The sequence below is a fragment of the Syngnathus scovelli genome, chromosome 9, assembly GCF_024217435.2.
Source record: "Syngnathus scovelli strain Florida chromosome 9, RoL_Ssco_1.2, whole genome shotgun sequence".
Taxonomy (NCBI): domain Eukaryota; kingdom Metazoa; phylum Chordata; class Actinopteri; order Syngnathiformes; family Syngnathidae; genus Syngnathus; species Syngnathus scovelli.
In genome coordinates, this window is record NC_090855.1 from 12,128,700 (window position 1) to 12,152,500 (window position 23,801).

Consider the following 23,801-nt stretch of genomic DNA (forward strand, 5'->3'; position numbering starts at 1 on the left):
AGGATTATAAACACACCGGCAACCCCAATTTGGAACTAGATTATCTAGCTCTCATTTTCTTTCTCTCTCCACTAAATATCTCTCTACTAAATATCCATCCACTAATCTTCCCTCCTTCCGTCCTTCCATCCTTCCGACCATCCATCCGCTGACTTTCCGCGAGTCGGATAAAATTGCAGTCGCTGACAAGAATAGGATGCGACGTTTCCGCCATCTGCCGGATATAAGCGGTATTGCTTGGCCAAAAGTTTGGTCCAAAAGTATTCGGACGGTTGCAGTGTTGGCCCGTGATTTAGCTTTTGTGATTTAGCCTCCACAATGAATTTGATAACAATTGATTGGTTTGATGACTTTGAGCTTGACGTCACACAAGAGTCAACGTTCAGGAATTGGTCATTTCGTGCCGACGGTGGCACACGACGAGACGTGAACAAAAATGTTGTCTTGAAAGGGCGATAGAGGATTGGCCCTTACAAGTCAACAGAGATTGAGGAGGGTTTCTTTTCACTTTGTGGGATGTCTCACATCCAAGTTAGTCAGAAAGTTTGTCGTTCTCCCAATTCATGAATTCAGTCATCTTCTGAGTGGTTTTGTTTGCTGTGGTAACCGTGCGGTGGTCTGGTGTTTTTTCTTGTGGCCATGAGCTGCCATTTTGTCCACTTGAGGGCGCTGCAGCTGTTCTAAGCCTGTCTTGGTTCTCAGCTGGCCTCAATTTCTCCTTTTTTCGCTCACTCGTAAGATGGGCCTGGGCTCGTTTCTTCTCGTTTGCCTCATGATAGTCACCTGATGTCAGAATTATTATTTTTCTTGCCCGTAATAAGTTGCTGATGGGTTTGTGCCAACTTAGTGGATGAACTCACTTATGTGTGTCTTAAGAGCTCGACGACGGAGAGGGGAGCCACTTTCTGTTTTCCACAAACGGGAGTAGTCACCAAAATAAAACGGAATGCTGAGTGGCCAGCGGGAGTTGCCACGTCGGTGGGATATTTATTTTTGATACAAACGTAAATCAACGACTGACCTGGCGGCGGAGACGGATTTCTGTAAAAGACCATCCAACACCTGCTTGTTACATATCATCCGCTCAGAGCGCTTGTGCGCGAGACAAGGTGATGACAGTCAAGTGTTAACAGACGAGGAGGTCGTCCATCAACGGGCACTATCTCATTTCCCCAATCACTAACTTTTGTTTCTCGATTGTGCTTTTCCAAAATGCCTTTCAATTAATCTCAAATCCAGATTTTCTTGGGAGAACCTTCCAGACCTTACAGATTCTGCAGACTCGAGTGAACGTTTAGGTACTCCTTCAAAGGTGCAACACAAACACATATGCAGCAGCCTTTTAGTTTGGACGTTTACACTTTTACAAGGTGTGCTTCATCCAGCCACGCTTGCCCACGTCGGTCTTCTGTGAGCACCTCAGCTATGCACCAGATGCTCTCGTCATCTGGAATTAGTCAAAAGAGGAAAGGACAGGATGGGGGCGGGGTGGGCATGTTAGAGCTCATGGAAGCGGGAATCCAACGTCATACGTGGTGGGGCGGGACGAGGTCACCTCCGTGAATGTGGAAACTGAGTTAGTTGTCTCTCTCTCCGTCTCCCGTCTGTCCTCACTCACTTCCAGAGTCGCTAATTACACCGATCACCGGGACATTCGTTATCGCTACAGTTCAAGACAAGCCTACTGTAAGGGCATTGTCTCATGCGAGAAGGGGGAGGGGAGGGGGCGGCAGTGGAAGGTCATACCAGGGCAGCGGTACCACTTTTGATAAACGCTGCTCTCATTTGCTGAGGTCTGCTGATGCAAAAGTGGATGAGTCACCATGTAAGGAAGTTTCTAAAAGATCATTCCACCTCCTTCAGGTTGACTCAAACTCTCCGATCCTCTTTTGTGTTTTTTTTTTTTTCCTCGTAAAGAAGTTAGTTTCTTCACAGACACTGCTTGGTCTGTATTTCTAAAGTGGGGCTGCACACTAGTTATTACTAAGGTCAAAACAAGTTTCTCATCTCGTGTGTTTACACATTAAAAGAGTTCAATTTGTGCAGGCAACTTCAAAGATTTGCATCTCAGATCGTCGTTCTCCATTGAAATGAATGGAAACGCTATTATTTTGTTCCAACCTTTCCAGTCGATATGTATGTAATATGATGACTTCTGGATGCTTTCATAATGGCGTCCGTTTGTATTATTCCAGTCAGTGGGAATGCATGCACTGGCGAAGAAAGAAAAGAGCCCCGCCCCCTTCCTCGTCCCATCATGTTGCTCCCGTGTGTTCCCGCAGGGCCTTGCTTCAGGTGCCCTCCCACTTCTTTCCCAGATTGCAGTTGACCCGTGTTGCAATTATTGCTTCAGTTAAAGCACTAATCATCAGCCTTGCCTCATGTGACACATCCTCAAGTATACGGAGGTGTCCGCAATCCTCTGCGGCGCTCGACTCCGCCCCCTCCCCAGCACCTACAACTAACTTTGTTGCTCTTCTCTTTACCTTGATACCATGGATAAACATTTGTCTTCCTCACAAATCTGTGTTTGTGTAATTTTGCCAGGTTGTGGCGCAACATGCCGTCCGGTCACCTTTTGGTTGTTTTACGAGCCGATCGTCCACTCGCGAGCGTTTGATGTCATCCGTGTGAAGAGCTTGGGCGTGCGTGTGTGTTTTTGTTTAGCTTTGCGTGTCCGGTGTAAGGAAAGGCGTTTTGAAGAGAGACGTGACAGCTGCTTTTAAGTGCCCCGGGGGGTAATAAACAGCTCGGGAGGGCTAGTTATTTATCCCTTTTATTAGGGCAGGAGGTACAAGGAGGTGGGGGGGGGGGTCTTTATTGGGGTCACAATGTAACTGCACACAGCTGGAGGGCAAAGAAGCAAGATAGTTTGCAAGAAGCTGTTTTAGCATCACTAAATTCCTGACTAACAACCCGTTCGCAAGTCATGAGACGTCTAAGCGAAGCGGCCATCTTTCTTCCCAGCCCGCTTTGCTCTCCTCTCCTCGTTAAGCACATCTGCTGTCAATCGGCCGTGCTTTGTAATCCTCTCGGCATTTCCTGCCACCGCCGCCGCGCCCGCCTAATCTCGGCTCACTGACCACTTGACCAAGGAGTTCCCTCAAAAAGGGATTTCCACTTCCATCAAGTCACTTAGCGATAAAGTTACAGAAAGGCGCTCACTCTTCGGCAACCAGGCGGTTGCCAAGTAACTCATTGGCGGGTTCATTGTTGCTCAGTTGTTGCTCGCAAGTCGTTGTTAGTACAATTTGCTTTGTCTGCTTGACAACAAGCCGCCGGCGGTAAATGTCCAAGACGATGTCAGCTAATTGGCCGTCGACTCGCTCCCAAGTTGAAGTAGAGTCTGCTCTCAACCATCTGGATGTGTTCAGAAGGGGACTTAAAAGGACAAGGGGTCACCAATCCTTAGAAGCTTACCCGACTTCTGTTTCTACGCCCGAGAGATTCCCTACTTGCGTCTCTAAAGCTTTTCTCATCCGTTTTGACATGGATTCACATACAGTACCTTGACTTGATCCGTTACGTTTTCCTAAGTGGAAGCTCCAATGACCAAAACGATTCCTTCTGAGGCATTGATGGATTGAAGTGAAACCACCAGAAAAACTCTTCTGAGTCCAAGCAATGTTTTCAAGAACATTGAACAGATTGTTTTTTCTTTGAAGAGTCTTCAGCGCTTTGTGTCCAAACGCAGGGTGCATGAAGGTTAGCACGATTTTCGTTTTACATTTTGGGTGACTTCAACTATTGTCAATGCCCAAATCAAGATGCTCACCAGTGGCTTCATCCATTGGCTGAGTTCCACCTTCTTCCCAAAATAGCTGCTTCTGCTCCTCTTTCTGTCACAATGAGATCATGGCGAGATGTTTTATAGTTTAGCTTGTTCCACTGCCTGAGCTCAACTCCATTCGCTCTAGCTGGCAGCTCTGAAACTGCACCGCCGTACTTTGACAGGGTCTTGAGGGCGCTACTCTGTATGAAGAAGGCAGATGGGGGTGGAGGGGGTGGAGTAATGGAAATATTTGCCTACCTGAAACACGCCAAAGGAGAAGTTTTGAGGGAATGTGGCAACGAGACGATTGACAGAGTGTAAACGCGAGCACAGACGATTTATTCGAGTTGCACATTCGAGCCTCTGTCCCATCTGCACAAATTTTGCGAGCACTTCAATATTAAGTGAAAGTTGCTGATTTATTGTTTTCCCATCGGAAACGTTGCTTCATAGGATCGAATGTGATAGAAATGAAACGTAAACCTGTGCTAATAAATATCAAATGAAAAGGTCAGCCGGGGGTAAAAAAAAAAAAAACAGAGATGGGTGACGACAATTGGAAACGCATACGCAGCAAATAAAAGCCGCACATCTGTCATACAACTATTTCTGTATTTCAAATGGGGAACATTTTCACAAGAGCCAGGAAAAATGGTCAGAGTGCAGGCAAAGACACGAGCGAATCCGAGCCTTCAAATATCAATGACCACACTTAAGACGTTTGCCATTCAACAGCAAGCAAATTGAAGAACAAACTGCTCGCTTAAGGCTTGAATTAGCATGAATAAAAAATATCGTTGACGTGCTAGCGTTAGCGTTGATAGTGGTGATTTTTCAAGCCAAAACACAAAAGCGAAAAGTACGCATATAGTCTTTATCCTCTATATTGAAAACAATTAATTGAACATTTTGTGGGAAGAGATTCAATTAACACGCTAATTTGAAGTTTACATTTGGCTTTGTTTGTATAATGTACAATATTCAAAAGTAGTAAAAAACAAAAACAAACAAGCAACAGGAAAAAATATTTTGGGCAGGAGGTTGGAGCAGTTCCATGGCATCTTCATTCATTTCAATGGGCCAAGATTAGATTGGAACAAATTCAATTGAAGGCATCACAGAGACGTGAGAAGTGCTCTTGTTCACTGGCGCTCGTAGACTCTGGTGCACACCATGTCATCTGCTCGCATGGTCTGCAAAAGAGACACCACAAACGGTTCGATTCCCGCCAGAAAGTGTTTTTCCTCTCTGTCTCTCTTTACCAGCACGAGTTTGCTATCGTTGGTTATCTCTCTGGTCCAGGAGGTTTTAGGCCCCTCCCCTTTCTGCAAGGTCTGCTCGCAGCTGATCTTGCTGTCCGTCTCCCAACGCGGAAAACTCTGAGCGGCGAGAGAAGCAAACAGGAGGCGGATTGGTACGATGCGCTGGGCGATGTTGCGGGGGATGTTCCAGGGCATACCGTGCAGGGCCGGCCGTCCACAGTGCTCTCGTTGAACTCCTGTCCCACGGTGAAGGTGATGTGGGTTGTCCGGACCGTGGTGGAGGTCTTGATGGACAGAGTCTCGCCATCTTGCGTGATCTCCACCAAAGGCTTGGACGCCGCTTTCACCGCAATTTTACGCAGCATCACGTTTACGCCTGCAGCAAACGTGGAAGCAAAAATTGGAAAGTGTTTTTTTTTTTTTTTTTAATCAAGCGATATCATAGAAAAATGCCATCATTGGATTGTCTCATACTCAGGTTGCAGTGCTCATTGCAAGCGCACTTCCTCTTTTGGTAAATCTTGCCCAGTTTTGTTCTGTCCCATCTCAAACCCCAACATGGCCAACAAACAAATACTAATAATGTGACACAAAAGCTACGAGAAGAAAATACAAGTGGGCTCAATGTGACAAATGTTTCCAAACAAGCAGCTCGAACGCCAATCTCATTTACTGCATCTGTTGACTTTGTTCTCATCAGGCGTGTTCCTCACATCAACCAATCAAATTTCTCCAGCCTCTCCTGTCTTGCACAGGTGTGCTTTGTTGTCACCTCACTTTGTTTGTTTTGCTTGTGTCAAGTGTGAATCGGATCGCCATCTTGTCAAGCTTCTTGTGAGTGGTGAGAGTTTGAGGACTTTGTGGATTTTGTTTTTTTGTTGTTGCTGTGGATACATACTTTGGACATTATTCCCGCATGTCACCACCACCTCTCTTTTTTTACCCCCAAGACTTGAGTCATCGTGATTTCGAAACTTGGGTTCAGACAAAGGCCAAAAGCCGCCAAGTAAAAATACTTGTGAATGCAACTCAATGAGACACCTCCAAAGGCGAGCGCGGGCTTGAGAAAATAGACGAGTATTGTGTGACTCCGGTTGATGGCCGCCAAATGTCAAAGCTGACTTAACTGTGATCTGACATCTGCAATTAAACATTTAAATAGGCCTGATTTTTTAAATCTGTACTTTTATTAAAATAAATATGTTCCTCTTTTTTTTTCATTGAATACTTGGAATATTTGGAAGACTACTGTTTACTTTTACCGGAGTCAAATGTGAGTATTGTGAGTGCCCGCCTTTCAGTTGAGTTTCCCACCTGACACGCATTCCCACCTCTCAGCCAGAGTAAATATATACGCAACAAGAAATGCACAGTGGTTGACAAGGCGGCAGCACGTCGTACAGTGCGGCCGTTGTCTTGTCTGTGCTTCAGTAGTTTTGAGCACCTCTGTCTTCAATTTTTTATTTTTGCTTTGACTTGGGAGCACAAACTTGAGACGTGTGCGCTGTATGCTGGCGGTGAACTCAACTTTCTTTATGATAAGCAACCCTTTGGCAATTAGTAAATAATTGTGACTGAGATTTTTAAAAAGCGACTTCAAGATGTTTACTGTCACTCCCAACTGTCAAAGTAAACATAAAATGAAGAGAATGATACATTGTTGCCTTTGGAAAATCTGCTTTGCTGGATGTTAACAATGCAAAATGCAATTTCGGTTAGCTGTTATGATCCATCTTTGTACACTTTAGAACTGACATTTGAACACAAATGTTGAAACTATACGTAGATATAACAAGCATATATTCTTTATCCTTGTCCAAAAATTACAGCATCTTAGTAGAAGTCATCATCAACTGTTATACTGCTCCCTGGTGGCCAAGGCAGGCACACCAGAAAGAGCAGCGCAATAAATTGGATTGAAGCATATACTCATGATGCAAAAACTGTTTAATTTTTTTCATTGTTAAACCAAAAAATAAGCTTGAGCCGCGTACCACATTTAGAAAATCATTGCCAGAATTACCAACACTTTATAAAAATATTTTTGTGGTAGCGTCAATCAAGTCTCCAAGTGACAGCGAAGAGGAAAAATGTGATTATATCATGTTCCTGTTCCCTCACCATGACTTGTGATAGGTTTGTACTTTTACAATATTTTAGTTGACACTTGCTTCTCAAGTGACTGCCATCCCGACTGACTTTGAGGCAGCCAAAAGGCTCCAACGCGACCATATCAGGCCTAGCCAGGGCGTGCTCACCCGCCGACTGAGCTTTGGGGTCAGAGGTCAGGGAGCGGAGGAAACCACGGGGTCGGTCGGGGCGAGCGTTGCATCGGTGGCCGCTGACAGGTCGCATCCAGCTGCGCTTCGCCACCAGATGGAGATGGGGTCATCGTGTGTATCTTAAACGCACGTGCTGATTGAGATTTGCGAGGCCACAAGTCAAGGGTCAAATTGCCGTTTGGCTTAGAACAGCGTTTGGGTTACACCGACATGGGAGCTCAGAACCAAAGGCCCATTTAAACCAAAAAGTGGTTTGGGTTGAGGAAGGATGCATACAGCCGCTGGCGCGCGTTCAATTGCTTTAGTAAATCAAATCAGCTTCAACAGATACCAAATATGTTTAGGGCTGCGACTAACCATTATTAAAAGAATGGATTTAAGCTTTCATCTTGTCAAAATATTAGATAACTTTTCCATCCCTGTGTATGGGAGAGCATGACTATATTTCAAATGAAAAGTGCAAACAATGCAATTGTTTTGACATGGGAGCCAAAAGCTTGCGACCAGCAGGTGCACCCGCCTCGCCGTTCCCGACTGTCGCTTTGGATCAGGTCGATCCGAGAGCGTCGCGCACTGAACGCGCGCCCCTGCGCGCTTATTGACGACCGAGCGCGCGCGCGCGCGCACGCACACAATGCGTGTGCTGCGCCACAGGCAGATGTGCCGCCGTTTGTCTCTTTTGTGTTATGGCAGCCCAAACGGGGGCGAGAGTGGGGTGAAGGGGCTTAGTGACGCTGGCCTGGGGCCAAGGCACTTGAATTTTGGAGCGTCTGCAGAATGACAAAGACCCCCTGCCTGTGCGTAATAGAGGCCGGTGCACAGACAGGAGATGTAACCTACAAAAACAAAAGAAAAGAAGTGCGGCGGAAGTGGGACGAATTTGCATCACTCACCCAACACTTTTAAGAGCTCCTCAAAGTTCTCCGAACTCTTCATCTCCCAAGTGCCGGAAAAGTCCGGGATTTTACGCTCCATGTTGCTCTTTGGGCTCAGATGGCAACTTGTTTGTGGTCCTCTTGTGGCGATGCTGCGGTGCGCACCTCGTACTCTTCGGTTCTTCCCTAGTCCTGGTCCTAGACTTCACTGATATCGCCCCTGACCGCGTGTGTGTGCCTGCGCAAATGAAATGTAATTGCGCCGCGGAAAAGGGCATACTCGTGGAGAGGCATGTCCCCGCCCCTTATTAGTCAATCCACACCCCTTTGGACAACCAGATTATCGGCATGGATCCACGTACGGTACATTTATAGAATTACGCCCCCTGTAGGCGGCATGTTTGGAGACGCTTTCCTCTTTTCTGTCTAGATGGGACGTTACGGTGACGTTAGGTGTGGATGTGGTGAGCATGATTTCCAGTTTGTGCAAGTCGGTGGCAGCCTGCTTGACTATTTCACTGGGGCCAAGTTCACCACCCACGATCTTAATGCTGCTGTCATAAAAATAAAGGCGCCGGTAATGGGATACAGCCTCTGGCCGGCACGATGGAATATCAGTTTAAAAGGGGGGGGGGGGGGCTACTGGGAGGTGCTGGACAAGGAAATAAAAAAAGAAAAAGAAAAAAAAAACAGAGGTGGGATCGGCGCAGGTCGCCGATAGCTTTCCTTTGCCTCCCCCCGCTGCGTGAACGGAAGAGACGCAAGGAGGCGGGGGGGGGGGGGAGTTGTGGAGCAGGGTCAGCGGTGTGGGAGGTAGTTGGACCACGCACGCGCGCGCGCGCACGCAGGCCGCCTATGATAGATGGCGCTGATACAAAGCCGACGTTAACCATTGACTCTTGATGGATGATCCCATCCGCTCCGCTGCATGGCGAATTTGCGCGCGGTAACCCAGGCGACCGCTCGGGGGGGTTTCTGTCGTGGCGTGGCTCCCCGCTACAAATATACTCTCCCTCCGTGTCAATCCACACACGCAAGGCGCAATAAAGAAGAGTTAGACATGGATAATTGGCTAATTGAAGTCACCCGCCTTTATGCTAAAGGGAAATGTGCTTTCGGCAGTTTGCAAACATATTTTTAAGGTTGTGTTAAACTTATAATCATATTAATATAATATCTAGTATTGGAGTGCTCGTGTGGATTGGTGGGTGGCGAAGAATGTGCAGGCAAACTGCATGAACTTGTTTTCTTCGAAGTGTTGTGGAATAGGCCCAGACAGGGAGTACCGGACGAGAACACCTCAAGGTCGGTGAGAAACGAGAACAACAGCACGTCTATGTGGTCGGGCTTCGCAGGGAAAACCCAACCGCCAGATTTCAGCGACACCTAGACGGGGAGGAGATGGCCATCGACCAATCATCTCACAATGTTTTGCATGCTTTAATATTCATATTGTGTTTCTTTAAAACTGGGCAACCCGGAATGTGTCGTCTTTTGGTGGTCACAAAAACGCACGAGTTTTAGTGTGAGGGACCCGGGACGCAGGCCTGTATTAGTGCGCTTTGTCAGGAATAAACAATTGGTAAATTTGGTCTGATTGATCTACTGGTCTTCTCTTTGACAGAACGAACTCGCAAAATTGTTAGGTGCGCCAGTGTGTGGATTAGGACATAGCAATTTATGTGTTAAGTGTTGATCGCAATTTGGAGTCAGATCAATAACTAAAATCCGTAACCTAAAAATGCGCGTCCAAACTGTGCCACCTTTTGGTTTGCGCTAGGCGGTAGCTTCTCAACTTGCGCGGATTGCCCAAAAACGGCGAAAGAGCGCAAAAGAGCGAGGGCCATACAAATAAGACTTATCCAAGATATTGCAAGAGTAAAAGATGTTAAGTTACGACAACAGCGTTTCGAAAACCTCTTAGGAGAATATGTAGAGGGATGTCCTCATTTCGAAACTCAAAATGTTTGTCATTGACACAGGAAAAATATGTCGGCAGTGTAACATGACAACGTTTTTGTACCAGTATGACTTTCACATCAACTTTGGTGTTCTGGTATTATTGTTACAATTTATATTTTTTAACCGTTTCCCCTAAAATACAACTGTAGCTGTGAATGCTAACTGTTAGCTCGCAAATGGGATTTTCCATAGCATGAAGTTCGTGGGCTGTTGTTAAGGCAACCGTAGTTGAACATTTGAGTTTCTTTTGGGAAACTTTCTGCTTTCTGTCTAGTCTCAGGGGCAACTCTGTGGGACGAAAGAGCTCAAGGCCTCGCTTCTATTTAGCGCTTTGACGACTCTGTTTCCATCTCGCTCATGCAGCTTGTTTGCTGCGGCGCTCCCTCGCACGGGCCGGACTCCCAAAGTGACGCTCGAGCTTTGAAAGTGACTGAAATAATGAAAATGTTGGCGTCGGGGAAGAGTCAAATGACCGTGAAACAGACAGCGAGTGTGTGATGAAGAGCTGCGTAACGTGTGTGTGACACTGCATGTCGGCACAACATGACAAAAGGCCGCTCGGCATTCAGGTGCACTCAGCCGTGAGCTGCCCCCCTCAACCTCATGCAACTTTCTCCCCGGCCGCTTTACGTCCCCCCCCCCCCCCCCCCCCCCCGTCCCCCCCCGTCTGGCCTTTGTTCTTTTGTGCCACTCGGACACATTCCTCAAGCACGTTGAGGACGGCAAAAGTGAAGGGGGGGCGCACCCCGATCTGAAATTGAAAAAAAAAGGAGAGCATTGGAAACCCCGGACGACGTCTCTTTGGCCGGACTTGATCGAATGTTTTGAGCTTTGAGGCCAGTGGAAATGAGATCACTCCATAACGGGAAAGTTCTTGTCATTGAGCCACTTGACAAAGTGAGAGAAGACGTGTGAGCATCACACTGTCCACAACCTTCTCACCCGGCAGACCAACAGAAATTTGCTCATGTCGGCGCAAATGCGCATGGAGCTTTAGCACATTGCTGGAAAATCCTCAAGCTCAAACACGGCGGCGCGGTGCGGCGCTTCACCTTTTGAACTTTCTCATGAGGTTATGTTGCAAAGTGAGAGTGTGTAAAAACATTGTGGAGCTTCCAATCGTCCTGTTTTTCCTCTCGCACAGCATATCGTTTCCTATTTCCGGCCCTCTGTGGAGTGTCACTTAATTTCCCCTTCACACAATGTGGACAACTCCAGCCCAAAACGAACGATGACCTTCAGAGGACCAAAGTCGTGGAAGCTCTCCATCAAGGTGTCCCGTAGCTGCTTCTAAAGTCACACTTTGCCGCCATTCTTCACTTTATGGTGCCGATGACCTCAAATGAAAGCGCTCAAGCCGACAAGGCAGATGTGAACTTGACCTTGCCTATCTTGCCAACTCCTGGAAGTCATTATCAGCGACCTTTTGGCCTCCTAGGAAACCACTGGGCTCAATTTCCTGGCAGCAACCATGACTGACTGTATCTTTGTTCTATGATTTACACATGGACCACTGGGGAAGGGGGGGCGGGGGTCTTGAACTCCTGTAAGAGTGGCTTGGAGATCAAGTGGCATAATGTGGGGCAAGAGAAGAAGCACAAAAACGCTGAGACTAAGGTTGTCAATGATGTGGATTTTTGGGACTCCCGTCGTGTCTTTCATTGATCTCGTGTGGACAAACACAACGTCATCAGCAGCATGCTGGACCTTGAGCTGCTATTTTTGGACGTAAAGGGATCCCCGCCGTCTAGCCACGAGCGCTCTTCTGCCAAGTGGAGGGCCAGAGTTACATAAGGCAGCGCTGTGTGCTCCCAGTAAGCCCCTCCCCCCGCCCCTCTCACACGCCAAGACGGAAAAAGCGGAAGCACACGCGACGGAAATGTCACACATTTATAACGCTCAGGGAAGTCATCAGCCAAGCCGGAACTTTCTCTTTTGCTAAAAAAATAACGAAGTGAGGAGATTTTTCTGTGGTTGTTTTGCTTTTATACTGAGCGGAGAGGCAGACAGCTGTTGACTCGTACGGGGCTGCGGCAAGCTGAGACAGAGCGCCGCTCTTTTGCAGCAAGTTGTAAAAACCCTGCGTAGCCTCTGCCTGGTGGCGAGTGAAAGAGTTTGTCTGGTCATGGCCGCCGTGAGCTTGGCGTTGATGCTGGCCGCCTGCGTCCTGACAGCCCATCGGACACGCGCGCGCAATGACGCTCCCTGCCAGCGATCCAAATGGAACAACGGCTATAACACGTTTGTCAGGCGTCACGTCCGCTCGGGGCTGCCCGCCTCTCTTGACGCTGCCGAGTGGAGGAGCTACATCAAGAACAACGGCGGCTGCGATAGACCCACCCAGTCCTTCCTGGACCCCAAAGACCTGGACAGGGTAAGGGCGGTGTGCTCCAGCAGAGGGGGCCAGATCTTCCAAGAGAACCTCTGCATCAGCCGGGAGCGCTTCTCCTTCGTGACGGTGAGGAGCGACCATGGCACATGCGGCATCAAGAACGTGCTGCGGGAAAGCAAACATCTGATCCTGGCCTGCGAGGTGCTGGAGAACCAGTGCCTGCCGGTACACTTTGAGGGAAACCCCCGAAGCGCCAAGCCAGACAACTATGCCAGAGGCTGCCAGGATCCTGATACCAAAGGACACGCCCCCAGCTTGAAAGCAACCTGGCTGTGGTTCTTTGCCGCCATCTTCGTTGTTATAGGCCTCGCCGGATGAGTCACTGAACAGTTTTGAACATACTTGTGGAGTCTGTCCCGCCTTCACGTTGCTAATCGTTCTTCCATGCAAAGCAGAGGTTCCTTAATCTGCGCCCTGATGTTGTATTGAACGAAAAAAGAAATAAAAAGGGAAATGGGCTCAACTCAGCGTACTTGCTGAAACCAAAACTGCAGCGGCCCTCGTCTTTCCTTGAGTGAACATAGTTTCACAGACTTTTCATCGTGGCCCGTTGAGAACATTGGGGAAGGCAAATCTAATTTCTGAAGACAAACGATGGGCAACTTTCCACTTGTCTGCTTTTGCTTCCGTCCTCTCACCCAACTTCACATTTCGTCCGAGCGCATCATTAGCTGTCACCGCTTTGCTCTCCGTCGGCGTTCCTCTGGGCTCCTTTGTCCTCATTAGCCTCGTGTCGCATTATCGTGTCACGATTTTGTTACCACGCAGGCCTGGAGCTATGCTGCAGAAACCGACGCGTGCTTGCTAGCTTTCCTCTCAGTGGCCAGCGACGTCATTTGAAGACGCATCAAGTGTGTCTTGAGCTTTTCTTACTCCTACCTCAAACTCAATGATATGGTGTTTTTGCATTGTGCGTTAGCATTAAGCTAGCAAACATATGTCAGGTATGAAGGTGACCCACGTTTGATTCACCGAACTTGACTTCATGTCACGTTGACGTGCAGACACATAAATATGTCACGCATGCTCAACTGCGACTGCGGCGGAAGCAAAAGTAAGTAACGCCCAGTTTGCTGCAAGAAAGGCGAGAGGAGAATAAAAGAAAGAGTGGCGAGTGAGAAGCCAGGCAGGGGGCAAAGCGGTAGGACGCAGGAAGAAAAGGAGGAGTCACACAATCGCAAGCAGCCGTGCACTTTTCATGAACTAGGCAGGCTTCAGAAAACGACCCCAACACAAATTGAGGTGACAACGATGGGAACGGACGCTTTAGACGCAATTCAGCTTTCGCTCACTCTCGTGTCCTTTTCTATTTCCTTTCTTTATACGTTGGACCTTCAGCCTGCTTGTTAAGATGCGACGGAATGGGCAGCATCCATCAGGTATTGACTTGTAGGGGGCCACTTGTAAAAAAAATGAGCCCCAGAATTAAAAACTTAAAGTGCAAAGAGCTTTCCAAAGTGCAAGGGGGGGTGGGGGTGCAGGACAAAAGGAACGTGAGTCATTGAGGCACTTGAGTCGCACACTGCCCATGCTGAGCCACTCTTCTCTTTCCTTTCTGATAAATGGAAAACGCCGTTGTAAATGTGGGAAGGCTCGGTGGCTCTGAAGACAGCCAGGTAGGCCCAAAAATTCTTCAGCTGCAATTCATTTCATCTCTATGCAATCAGGAGAAACTTGGATGCAAAATAAAAGCAAATGAGACATCTGAAGTGCTTCTTAGATTTAATTGTGTTGCGCATCTTGAAAATACAATAACAATTCAAAATGACAAAAGACAAATCAGGACGATATGCTACATCAGAAATCTATTGTGTGACTTTATTTCGACTCGCACGTGCCAGTGGGCCGTTCTGCTTCGACGCTCACGTCCCCGAGCAGGCTCTTACAAATACTTCGGCTAGATATGGAACACGTCAACATTTCGGTCAGTGCAGTGTGTGCTTGTGCTGAAAGGCAGGATGGAGATGATGGGAAAACGGCGGACTTGAAAAAGGGAGAGGAGGAGGGCGACCCTGTCGAAAGTATTTCCACAAACAATTCAGGCATGCCAGCAGACATTGCAAGTGGGACGAGAGCCAGCAAAGTGACATATTTAAGTGCTTTGCGTGCAACCACACGAATTGTTCGCCACCATTATTCGGTGGAGGCATTCATGACTTAATCCTCGTGATTTCCTTCCCGCGCTTTCTTCTAAAACTGTTTTTCCCGTCGTGGACGAGTTCCAACATGTTTCTGCACGGCTAGGGCTCGCTTTGTGCAGACGAACGCTCCTCGAGCTTTTCTGCTTGACCGGTGCAATTGAGAACCATCTCTTGCTGTTTCTCGTTTTCTTTCTCGGGCTGCTTCATCCTGAAATAGCAAAAGCAAAGCGTCATACTTGACAGAGTAGTTTGAAAGGTTGACCAGCAGAGGTCCCTCTTGGGCAAAGAATGCAAGGAGAAGTTGCCTGGTTGGTGTACGGTGATTACGGTGGACGTTATTTTATGGAGAAGAAAATGAGATGATTAGTTATTAGTAAAAATGGGCTGAGTAAGCGAGGGTACAAGGAAAGAAACGTTTTTTTTTCATGCTAGTGGCCGGTGCCCAGTCCAGGATGCCCCTCCCGAGCCGAAGCTAACCCCAGCCCCACCCAAAAGCCTGAGGGAACCCTTTCCAGATTGGTTACGTCTGGGATTGTTCCATCGCTATTGATGTTATTAGCCAAAGAAAAGGTAAATGTGCAGTTAAAGCAAAGAGAAGTTTTCAGTTGAAAGGGAATCATTGCGGCCTCTTTGGTCAACCTTTGGATCGGAGCTGGCCGGTTATTGGTAAGGACGTCCCAGCTAGAGGTAGAGCTGTCAGATCACAAGAAAAAAATATCATTGACTTGATCCAAGCACAAAATGTTATTAGTCACAACTGATTGGATTGGATTGGATTAGATTGGAGTTGATCATTTGAGGTGCTGTGTTATCTGATGGATGTGAGTTTCCAAAGACAGGGATACCATTGTCATCTCTTTGGCAGTACGTTTGCCCACTCAGTTCTGAAGCATTTGGCTAAAAACAAGGAGAATTCATTCTGTATTTCTCACATCTGTGATGGTTCTCCATCACCTGATTTGGACGTCAATAAACTCCAATGCATTTGGAATGGTGGCTGTTGAGAGAGCAAAAGCTGATGCCAGTTGTGTCCATGTCCCAATACTTCTGGACCTGAGTGAAACTCCAATCAGCTTTTAAAGCCACTTGGATTCCAACCTCCTCAATTTCGTCGCTTCTTTCGAGTCCAAGTCGTAATTTGGCGAGCAGTACTGGGCACGAGTGGTGTTATTGCGACAGGGCAAAGAGGATCAGATTTTCTTCAGCGCTAATCTCGGGCTCACTTTCTCTTGTGTTTCACTTTTATGGAGCAATCCCGGCAAGCCGATTACATATTGAATGAATTTATTTCTTAGATCCCAACCAACACAAAGATTTTCCGCTCCTACGTAACCATGTGATGGCTTGCGTGGTGCATTTTGCTCATCTTTCCTTTGGCGCGCGCAGGTGTTAACGTCAATGTCGGCGAAAGCGCGGAAAGTAGCTTAGCCTGATGGAATGCGGCCATCATTAGCGTGAGAGATTCCTCGTGCTGCGGCTTGGACAGGTCAAACGTCCGTTGACTGTTCTGCAACCGCGAAACAAAATACCAAGCACAGAAATAACCCATCGGCAGATGTTGTTGATTTGGCCTCTGACGACGTCACTTTCATCGACCGCATAAGGGCGGCTCCTTCAAAATGGCCTCCGAAATTCAGACGGCCGCTCTGTCCCAAATTTCATCCGTGTCAATGTATGGTCGGGATCTAATCGTCACCGTGATGCTGTCTTCACGGTTCCCCCCGAGTACAGCGATGGCTTGAGATGGACGTTTAAGTCATAGCACTTCATAATATTGTACTTAAAAACATTATTATGAAATCATCAAAGTGAAAAAGAATTTAACAATTCTGAGCTCGTCGATACGGCGCTAATATTAGTTGTTTTAGGCAGAGGATAAAGAATTTATGACAGTAATTACTGTAATACAAGCTGCTTAAAGGGTTAAGGCATTAGCATTTGGGCATTAGCATTTGGCGAGCAGCCTGAAAGGCTGGTTGTTTTAAACATGCAAGGTGTCGTTTTTGCCGTTTTGTTTAGTTTTTGAGTAAAGGTCAGCTGAAAATTGAGCGGTTGAGCGGAGTGACTTGTATCTCAAGGCAGCGCTGTCTTTTTTTGGATTAGAAGAGCGCTGAAAGACATCTGTCAACCCAAAGGGGAAGGTGACAAAAAGACGGCTTGTGGTCTCCTTGTCGGCGATGTGCGCCACCTGTTCACCGCAACCCTTTCACGGCGAAGGTAAGCGAAAAATCTGCCAAGAGACGGAAAAGTTAAAACGGTCGCGGCGGGATGGCGGCCGAGTCGGCCGTTTTCAGGAGCCATCCAGAGCCACGAGGCGCGCCAGCGCGCCATCTTACCGGACGGTCTTGATGATAAAGCGGACGATGACTGCCAGGCCCACGCAGCCGCACATGATGCCAATCACGATGGCGGTGACTTCACCTGCGGGCAACGAGTCGAGAAAAGCTCAGGCGGGGCAAACTCTGCCACGCAATCGTGGGCCTTACCCGAAGAGAGCTCTTTGCCCGACTCTGCAACAAAGAGAGGAAGACATCATTCATTTCGAATTGAAGGCCTTGTCCACGTTTTGGCCCTTCCACTTCAATCACTCTGCACAAATGCTTTTTTGTTTCAGAGTCAGCCCGGCTCTTCACTTGTCCCGTCCCACTTTTTGTGAAAACAATGAAGTCAGTGTTTGTTTTTTGCCAAATCCCGTCTTTTTACCGCTAATCGGCTCACAAAGAAACGCGGTTCTTCTTGCTGCCTTTCCCGACCGCTCCTCGCCCTTGATATTGCCACATTTCAGTTTTTTTTTTCCTCTGTCGATGCCGGGAGACGTGACAAAACAAGCTCCCCTTAATGATCCCACGTGTCACCTGCTGTGAAGGAAGCAAAGATCACTCTGTGGTTGAGCGGCTGCGTGGCGCGATAGTTGTCCTGCAGCAGCATCCGGTCCGGATCTTCTGCTCGACTGGAGTACAAGAGGGTCTCCATCTTCAGCAGCTGCAGAAGACACACGTGCTGCAGTCAACCAACAAGCTTGCTTTTCTTGTTGTTCTGCCTTTCACCGATAATACAACTTTTTGGCCTGTCCAGTCTTTTTTTTTTGGGGGGGGGGGGGATATCTTGTACCGACAGTATTGGTGATACTTTTCATTTTTAATTTCACTAATAATTAATTTTAACTTAATGCATTTTTTATTTTATTTTTTATTTTTTTATTTTTTTATTTTATTTTAATTTACTTTTGATCTTTAATTTTAGTTTTGATTAATTTGTAATTTAATTCAATTTCAATTCTATGTTTCTATTCAGACTGGGGTGGTGGTTCCCCTCTTTAAGAAGGGTGTGTTCCAATTACAGGGGAATCACACTCCTCAGCCTCCCTGGTAAGGTCTATTCAGGGGTGCTGGAGAGGAGGGTTCGTCGGGAGGTCGAACCTCGGATTCAGGAGGAGCAGTGTGGGTTTCGTCCTGGCCGTGGAACAGTGGACCAGCTCTACACCCTCAGCAGGATCCTCGAGGGTGCATGGGAGTTCACTCAACCAGTCCACATGTGTTTTGTGGACTTGGAGAAGGCGTTCGACCGTGTCCCTCGGGAGGTTCTGTGGAGGGTGCTTCGGGAGTACGGGATGCCGAGCCAACTGATAAGGGCGGTTCGGTCCCTGTATCATCGATGCCAGAGTTTGGTCCGCATTCCCGGCAGTAAGTCGGATTCGTTCCCAGTGAGCGTTGGACTCCGCCAAGGCTGCCCTTTGTCACCGATTCTGTTCATAATTTTTATGGACAGACTTTCTAGGCGCAGCCGAGGCGTTGAGGGGGTCCGGTTTGGGGACCTCAGCATTGCGTCTCTGCTTTTTGCAGACGACGTGGTGCTGTTGGCTTCTTCAGGCCGTGATCTCCAGCTCTCACTGGAGCGGTTCGCAGCCGAGTGTGAAGCGGTCGGGATGAGGGTCAGCACCTCCAAATCCGAGTCCATGGTCCTCGATCGGAAAAGGGTGGAATGCCCTCTCCGGATCGGGGATGAGATCCTGCCCCAAGTGGAGGAGTTTAAGTATCTTGGGGTCTTGTTCACGAGTGAGGGGAGGATGGAGCGCGAGATCGACAGGCCGATCGGTGCAGCATCGGCAGTAATGCGGACTCTGTACCGGTCCGTCGTGGTAAAGAGAGAGCTGAGCCAAAAGGCAAAGCTCTCAATTTACCGGTCGATTTACGCTCCTACCCTCACCTATGGTCACGAGCTATGGGTCGTGACTGAAAGAACGAGATCCCGGATACAAGTGGCCGAAATGAGTTTTCTCCGCAGGATGTCCGGGCTCTCCCTTAGAGATAGGGTGAGAAGCTCGGTCATCCGGGAGAGACTCGGAGTAGAGTCGCTACTCCTCTACGTTGAGAGGAGCCAGATGAGGTGGCTCGGGCATCTCATCAGGATGCCTCCTGGACGCCTCCCTGGGGAGGTGTTCCGGGCATGTCCCACCGGTAGGAGACCCCGGGGACGACCCAGGACGCGCTGGAGAGACTATGTCTCTCAGCTGGCCTGGGAACGCCTTGGGATCCCCCGGGAAGAGCTGGATGAAGTGGCTGGGGAGAGTCTGGGAGTCTGGGAGTCCCTCCTGAAGCTGCTGCCCCCGCGACCCGACCCCGGATAAGCGGAAGAAGATGGATGGATGGATGGATGGATGGATGGATGGATGGATGGATGGATGGATGGATGGATGGATGGATGGATGGATGGATGGATGGATGGATGGATGGATGGATGGATGGATGGATGGATGGATGGATGGATGGATGGATGGATGGATGGATGGATGGATGGATGGATGGATGGATGGATGGATGGATGGATGGATGTTTCTATATCTAATATTATAGACGTGTGCAGTGTTGGGACTTGTTTTGCATAGTTTCCATCAGCAATATATTTGCCAAGTGGAAATGGCCAAAACCGATCTCGCATCTGTTGCGATTGCCTGGAGAGAAGTCGGTTGCGAACGTCTGCAGATGTCAGGCTCACCTGAGCCTTGGAGATTTGAACCCTCTCGTGGAACAGAGTCCAGATCACGGTCTGGTAGCACGGCGGCGTGGTCAGGGAGCCGTTGTAGCGATAGTAGCGACCCAGGTCGGTAGGGAGCAGCGACTGAACGTCAAAGGCTGGGATCAACACTTTCTGGTCTTGTGGTGGGGAAAAAATGCAGTTGGAATCTGGACGACAACCACGAGCTATTCCCAAATCGCAAAAAAATGATAGTGAAGTTAATTTAATTTGATGCCATCTTACAACATTGCCCTTCAAAATCTCAACTCACATATCATGCATAGAGGGACTCATAATACTGCCGCACTGATAATCTGAGAGAGGAGCTGAGCCTCCAGTACTGTACAGCATATTGTGCTGCCCCCTGGTGGCCAATGCATGAGTGACACAAGTAAAGGCGAAAGTGTGACAAAAAAATGTTTTGTCTTGGCTGAAAGACAACACTCCACTCCTTGGCCTTACCTGCGTGTCTGACGCGGCTCAGGTAGTTGATGATGTTGTTGAAGGACGGGTTGGTCTCCTCGCCTGTCTGAAGCACATCAAGGGCAGCGATCAGCAAGTGCGGCCATTTTGCAGCCAGGTGGTTGAGCAGGGCTTGCGCGTTACCACAATGAGAATTCCCAGCACCGCCAAGCCGTTCCTTTGCGTCATGGCGACAGATGCGTTGGGATAGAGCTCCGAGTTGAAGTGCACCACGTGCAGCTGCAACAGTACGTAAGTGTTCATGGGGTTGGTGAATTGCCGACAACGCATGCTGAAGAACAGCCTTTAGGTTCCCTCCGGTCGCTGGTCATGCGGTTACAATTTGGCGCCTACCTCCGCCTCTGCGCTCTGACCGTTGATGGTGTGTTCACTGCCCCCGGAGCTCGGGCCGCCGCTGCCCCAGTGAAGGTGCATCTGTACAGCTGAGAAGAGCCAAGGCAGCCCCCCCAGGCTCATCCAGTCTGGCAGCTCGATCACAGCTGGGGGCGGGAGGGAAATGTTTCACCGCACTTCACCTCACGTTGCGGGAGGGGGGCTGCCGTGGTTACCTGTGTGTCCATTGTTGTAGAGCGTGAAGGGTCTGTTGCCATGCTGACTGTAGCCCAGCGGGGTGAGGGGGCTCAAGTCGGGGTCATATTTAGTTTGGCTGGTCACCACGTCAACAGGAGACTGAGAGGAACCGCCGCACTCGGGGAAATGTTCCGACCACTCCGACTGCCCCACCATGCCTTTAGCGGGGAACATGAGCTTCATTATTTGGCCTGACGGCAGGCTAGATGGTCGCCCTGCTGCGCTTTACAACTAAATAGATCCGAAACGTCATGAAGAGATCATCGTTCCCCTATTTGCCCCAAAGCAGCACCGCCGCTCATCGTCACGGAGGTCTCTATGGTAACCTAGGGCTGAAAACTCTCACCCCCTGTGCTGGCCCACCTTTGTGAATGCATCGGCTACACACACACGCACAGTGATTCACGTAGACAAAAAGTGACAGCGGACAGCCCACACATTTTTGCCGTCTGACATGACGCTGTTCTTTCGTGTGAGAAAATGCAATTGTTTTTTTCTTTTCCACTTCAACTAACAAGCGAGCTTGAGGCCACATCGCGCGCGGCCGTTATTCAAGCGAGCACCATAACAATCACTTGTCATAATGTGGCCCGAAATCCAGGCGGCCCCTCTTCAAGAGGCCCCCCCACCACATAATGCAGGTTGTGTTCAGATACTAATTGTTTGCTCATGTGCCTATGTTAGCATTAAGCTAGTAAGGGCTATGTGGTTGTTTTAACTGCGCAAAGTGTAGTTATCTTAGTTTGACTGCCAACTTCAACTGGGAGTGGCAGTAAACAATTTGATGCCTTCATTTTTGAGGCCCTTGTGAAGTGAGTCGAGTCACCTGCCACGTCACAGCGCTTTTTGCTCGCTCAAAGCAGGATTGCTGCCACAGAAGAGAAAAACTTGCAATCGGCTGAAAGTGTTTACCTTCAAGTCTAGTATTTCTACACAGCTCTTACCCGGAATATATATATCAAGCTGATAAAGTGGTATCGGTTTTGTAGTATCAGTGCATATTTTCCCACATATGAATGCAGATGTGCCTTGTCGGAAGCAGAAAGGCGTCTGGGTCCGCCCCAAGTTGAAACCAGCTTGAATAGAAACCAGTCGCTGTCTGGTACTGGTATCGCCAATGCACGAAGTGCACTGCCCCCCCCCCACCCCCACCCCCGATGCACCCCATTCATGCCCGCTCTACCATTGTCCATAGCATAGGCACGCTCAGTGTGGGTCTGCAGCACAATAACCTGTGTGTTGATTGTGCGCCGCAACAATACACCACGCAACTGGGGAGGCTTCGGCCCAGCCTGTCTCCATCTCTTGCTCTCTGGCCCGCCAGCGCCATCGTCATGCACTTGCCTCTCTCTTCATTTTACAATTTTGCCCCGGAATCCTTGCTACCCCCTTGCAGACCTCCATCATCTCTGTGTGAGCACGCCAGCCTGACCAACTGGAACTAACACGTGCGGAGAGGCAAGGAGAGGGGCAACAGAGGGAGAAAAGGCGGGGACAATCGAACACACACACACAAAAGGAGGCCAACCATGTTTTGGATAGTCATGAGATAGAAGCCTCGCATCTTCATATTGGGTGACTTGAAACTAGATTTAGTGGTGGTTTTGCTCATGGCTGAGACACCTCTGGCCCGTGGGCCAAGTGTGAGCATTTAACAAGGCCTGCCGTGCAATATTAACCAGCGTAACCTCAAAGCCCCCCACAAAATATTTTTGCTATTAGAATGTTTAAGAACGTTAACCACCACTGCTGTGGGGATGTCACCAACGTATTTGTGGCCATGCAAAAAAAAAAAAAAAAATCACTAATGACAGAATTCCCACCTTGGTTTCAAACTAAAATGTCCTAAACCTCGCGTCAACTGAGCAGCCCGGATGACAAAACAGCTTTTATAAAACCATCTCAAAACACAAAAAATCGTTCTTACTTACCAGTGTAGGTCCAGCTTGTGTCCTCTGGAAAACACAAGAGTGAGACCTCTTTTCAACTTGTTTTGTAATCATTCAAGTCTCACAACAAAAACTCCTCCAACCCGCAGACGGAGTTTGCGGCTGCACTGCGACTACTGTACAACACATCTCTCAGCAACACATTTCATAAATGCAACAAAAAAAAGCCCTCAGCTCACCCGGTGCTGATTATTATGTAAATGAAATACTTACCGGCAGCTGCCCACTGGAGGCCGGGCAGCAAAAACAGCACAAAAGGAGCCACAGAGTCCATGGGAGCCCACACACACACACATACACACACAACACTGCCAAACGCACAACGGTGGACGGAGGGATGAGGAGTGAAGTGAGAGAGCGAGGGGGACAGAAAGGGACACGGAGGGAGAGACCAAGCGACGAGAGAGCGAGCAAGCGAGAGAGCGGGCGAAGGGGGAGAGCACCACGCCGGGTACGGCGAGCCCACCTGCCCACTGCTCCCTTGAGTGGGCGGCGGATGGATACAGGCCGGTTTATAGGATCCTTGAACAGGTGCTGAAGTGAGTGAAGTTGCAAGCACCAAGTGGCCAAGGATAATTGTGTAACACAATGATAGTTATCATTCAAGAGGGAATAATTGTTTCTTGGAGATACATCTCTGCATCCTAACTGTCTACATTGTTACTCCACCATTTGTGTTCAAGTATCCGTTGCTTCTAAAACCACAGCGCTTAGTGCTAAGCATTAGCGTGTCATTGGCATTGTTTGTTAGCATTAAGCTGAGCAGACTTTCATAATACAAGAGACGTTGTTCTCAAGCACATCTATTGCTCGCTTTATGTTTAGTTTGACAGTAAACTTCAGCTGGGAGTGGCATAGTCCTTCAAATTTGGTTCATTTGTTAACGATTACTGTATCTGTGATATGACAAATTTCTCTTCACTTTATAGGTAAGCCAACAAAACGTAGGCAAATGGACGATGAGGAACACCTAAAATGGAGGCTCTGTCATCCATTTCTAGTATTTTCACCAAGGCTTCACTGGAGGGTAAGAAAATTTTGCAAAGTTTGCATAACTATTCTGAATTGTTTAGAATGTTTACATATAGCTTAAAATG

At 48.4% G+C, this 23,801-nt stretch overlaps 2 protein-coding genes across 7 annotated transcripts; both read right to left on the reverse strand.

The window, feature by feature from the left end:
* Positions 1-4,365: 4,365 nt before the first annotated feature.
* On the reverse strand, positions 4,366-8,458 carry crabp2a (cellular retinoic acid binding protein 2, a). The gene is made up of 4 exons (XM_049731837.2): positions 8,210-8,458; positions 5,232-5,410; positions 5,035-5,151; positions 4,366-4,965 (listed from the first exon to the last, which is right to left on the reverse strand). Exons 1-4 carry the CDS (start codon positions 8,289-8,291, stop codon positions 4,915-4,917), a joined length of 429 nt encoding a protein of 142 aa, XP_049587794.1. The 5' UTR covers positions 8,292-8,458; the 3' UTR covers positions 4,366-4,914.
* A 5,792-nt stretch (positions 8,459-14,250) lies between these two features.
* On the reverse strand, positions 14,251-23,109 carry ca14 (carbonic anhydrase XIV). 6 transcript variants are annotated; one of them, XM_049731703.2, is made up of 13 exons: positions 22,918-23,103; positions 22,687-22,710; positions 20,734-20,913; positions 20,519-20,664; positions 20,309-20,404; positions 20,165-20,231; positions 19,682-19,839; positions 17,542-17,668; positions 17,173-17,196; positions 17,023-17,107; positions 16,875-16,916; positions 15,326-15,379; positions 14,251-14,894 (listed from the first exon to the last, which is right to left on the reverse strand). In XM_049731703.2, the coding sequence occupies exons 1-13, from the start codon at positions 22,976-22,978 to the stop codon at positions 14,786-14,788; spliced, it is 1,173 nt and encodes a 390-aa protein (XP_049587660.1). In that variant the 5' UTR covers positions 22,979-23,103; the 3' UTR covers positions 14,251-14,785. The 6 variants fall into 6 exon arrangements, with proteins under 6 accessions (XP_049587660.1, XP_049587658.1, XP_049587662.1 ...); XM_049731701.2 differs by having other exon boundaries at positions 14,251-15,379; positions 22,918-23,109; XM_049731705.2 differs by lacking the exon at positions 15,326-15,379 and having other exon boundaries at positions 22,918-23,104.
* Positions 23,110-23,801: the final 692 nt, after the last annotated feature.

Coding starts and splice junctions, on each gene's coding strand:
- crabp2a (XM_049731837.2), bottom strand. CDS start 8,291: ATGGAGCGTAAAATCCCGGACTTTTCCGGCACTTGGGAGATGAAGAGT. Junction 5,152..5,231: donor TGGACGGCCGGCCCTGCACG/GTATGCCCTGGA, acceptor CTCGCCGCTCAG/AGTTTTCCGCGTTGGGAGAC. Junction 4,966..5,034: donor ACGATAGCAAACTCGTGCTG/GTAAAGAGAGAC, acceptor TCTCTTTTGCAG/ACCATGCGAGCAGATGACAT.
- ca14 (XM_049731701.2), bottom strand. CDS start 22,978: ATGGACTCTGTGGCTCCTTTTGTGCTGTTTTTGCTGCCCGGCCTCCAG. Junction 20,665..20,733: donor CTACAACAATGGACACACAG/GTAACCACGGCA, acceptor TCCCGCCCCCAG/CTGTGATCGAGCTGCCAGAC. Junction 20,232..20,308: donor TGCTGGGAATTCTCATTGTG/GTAACGCGCAAG, acceptor GATGTGCTTCAG/ACAGGCGAGGAGACCAACCC.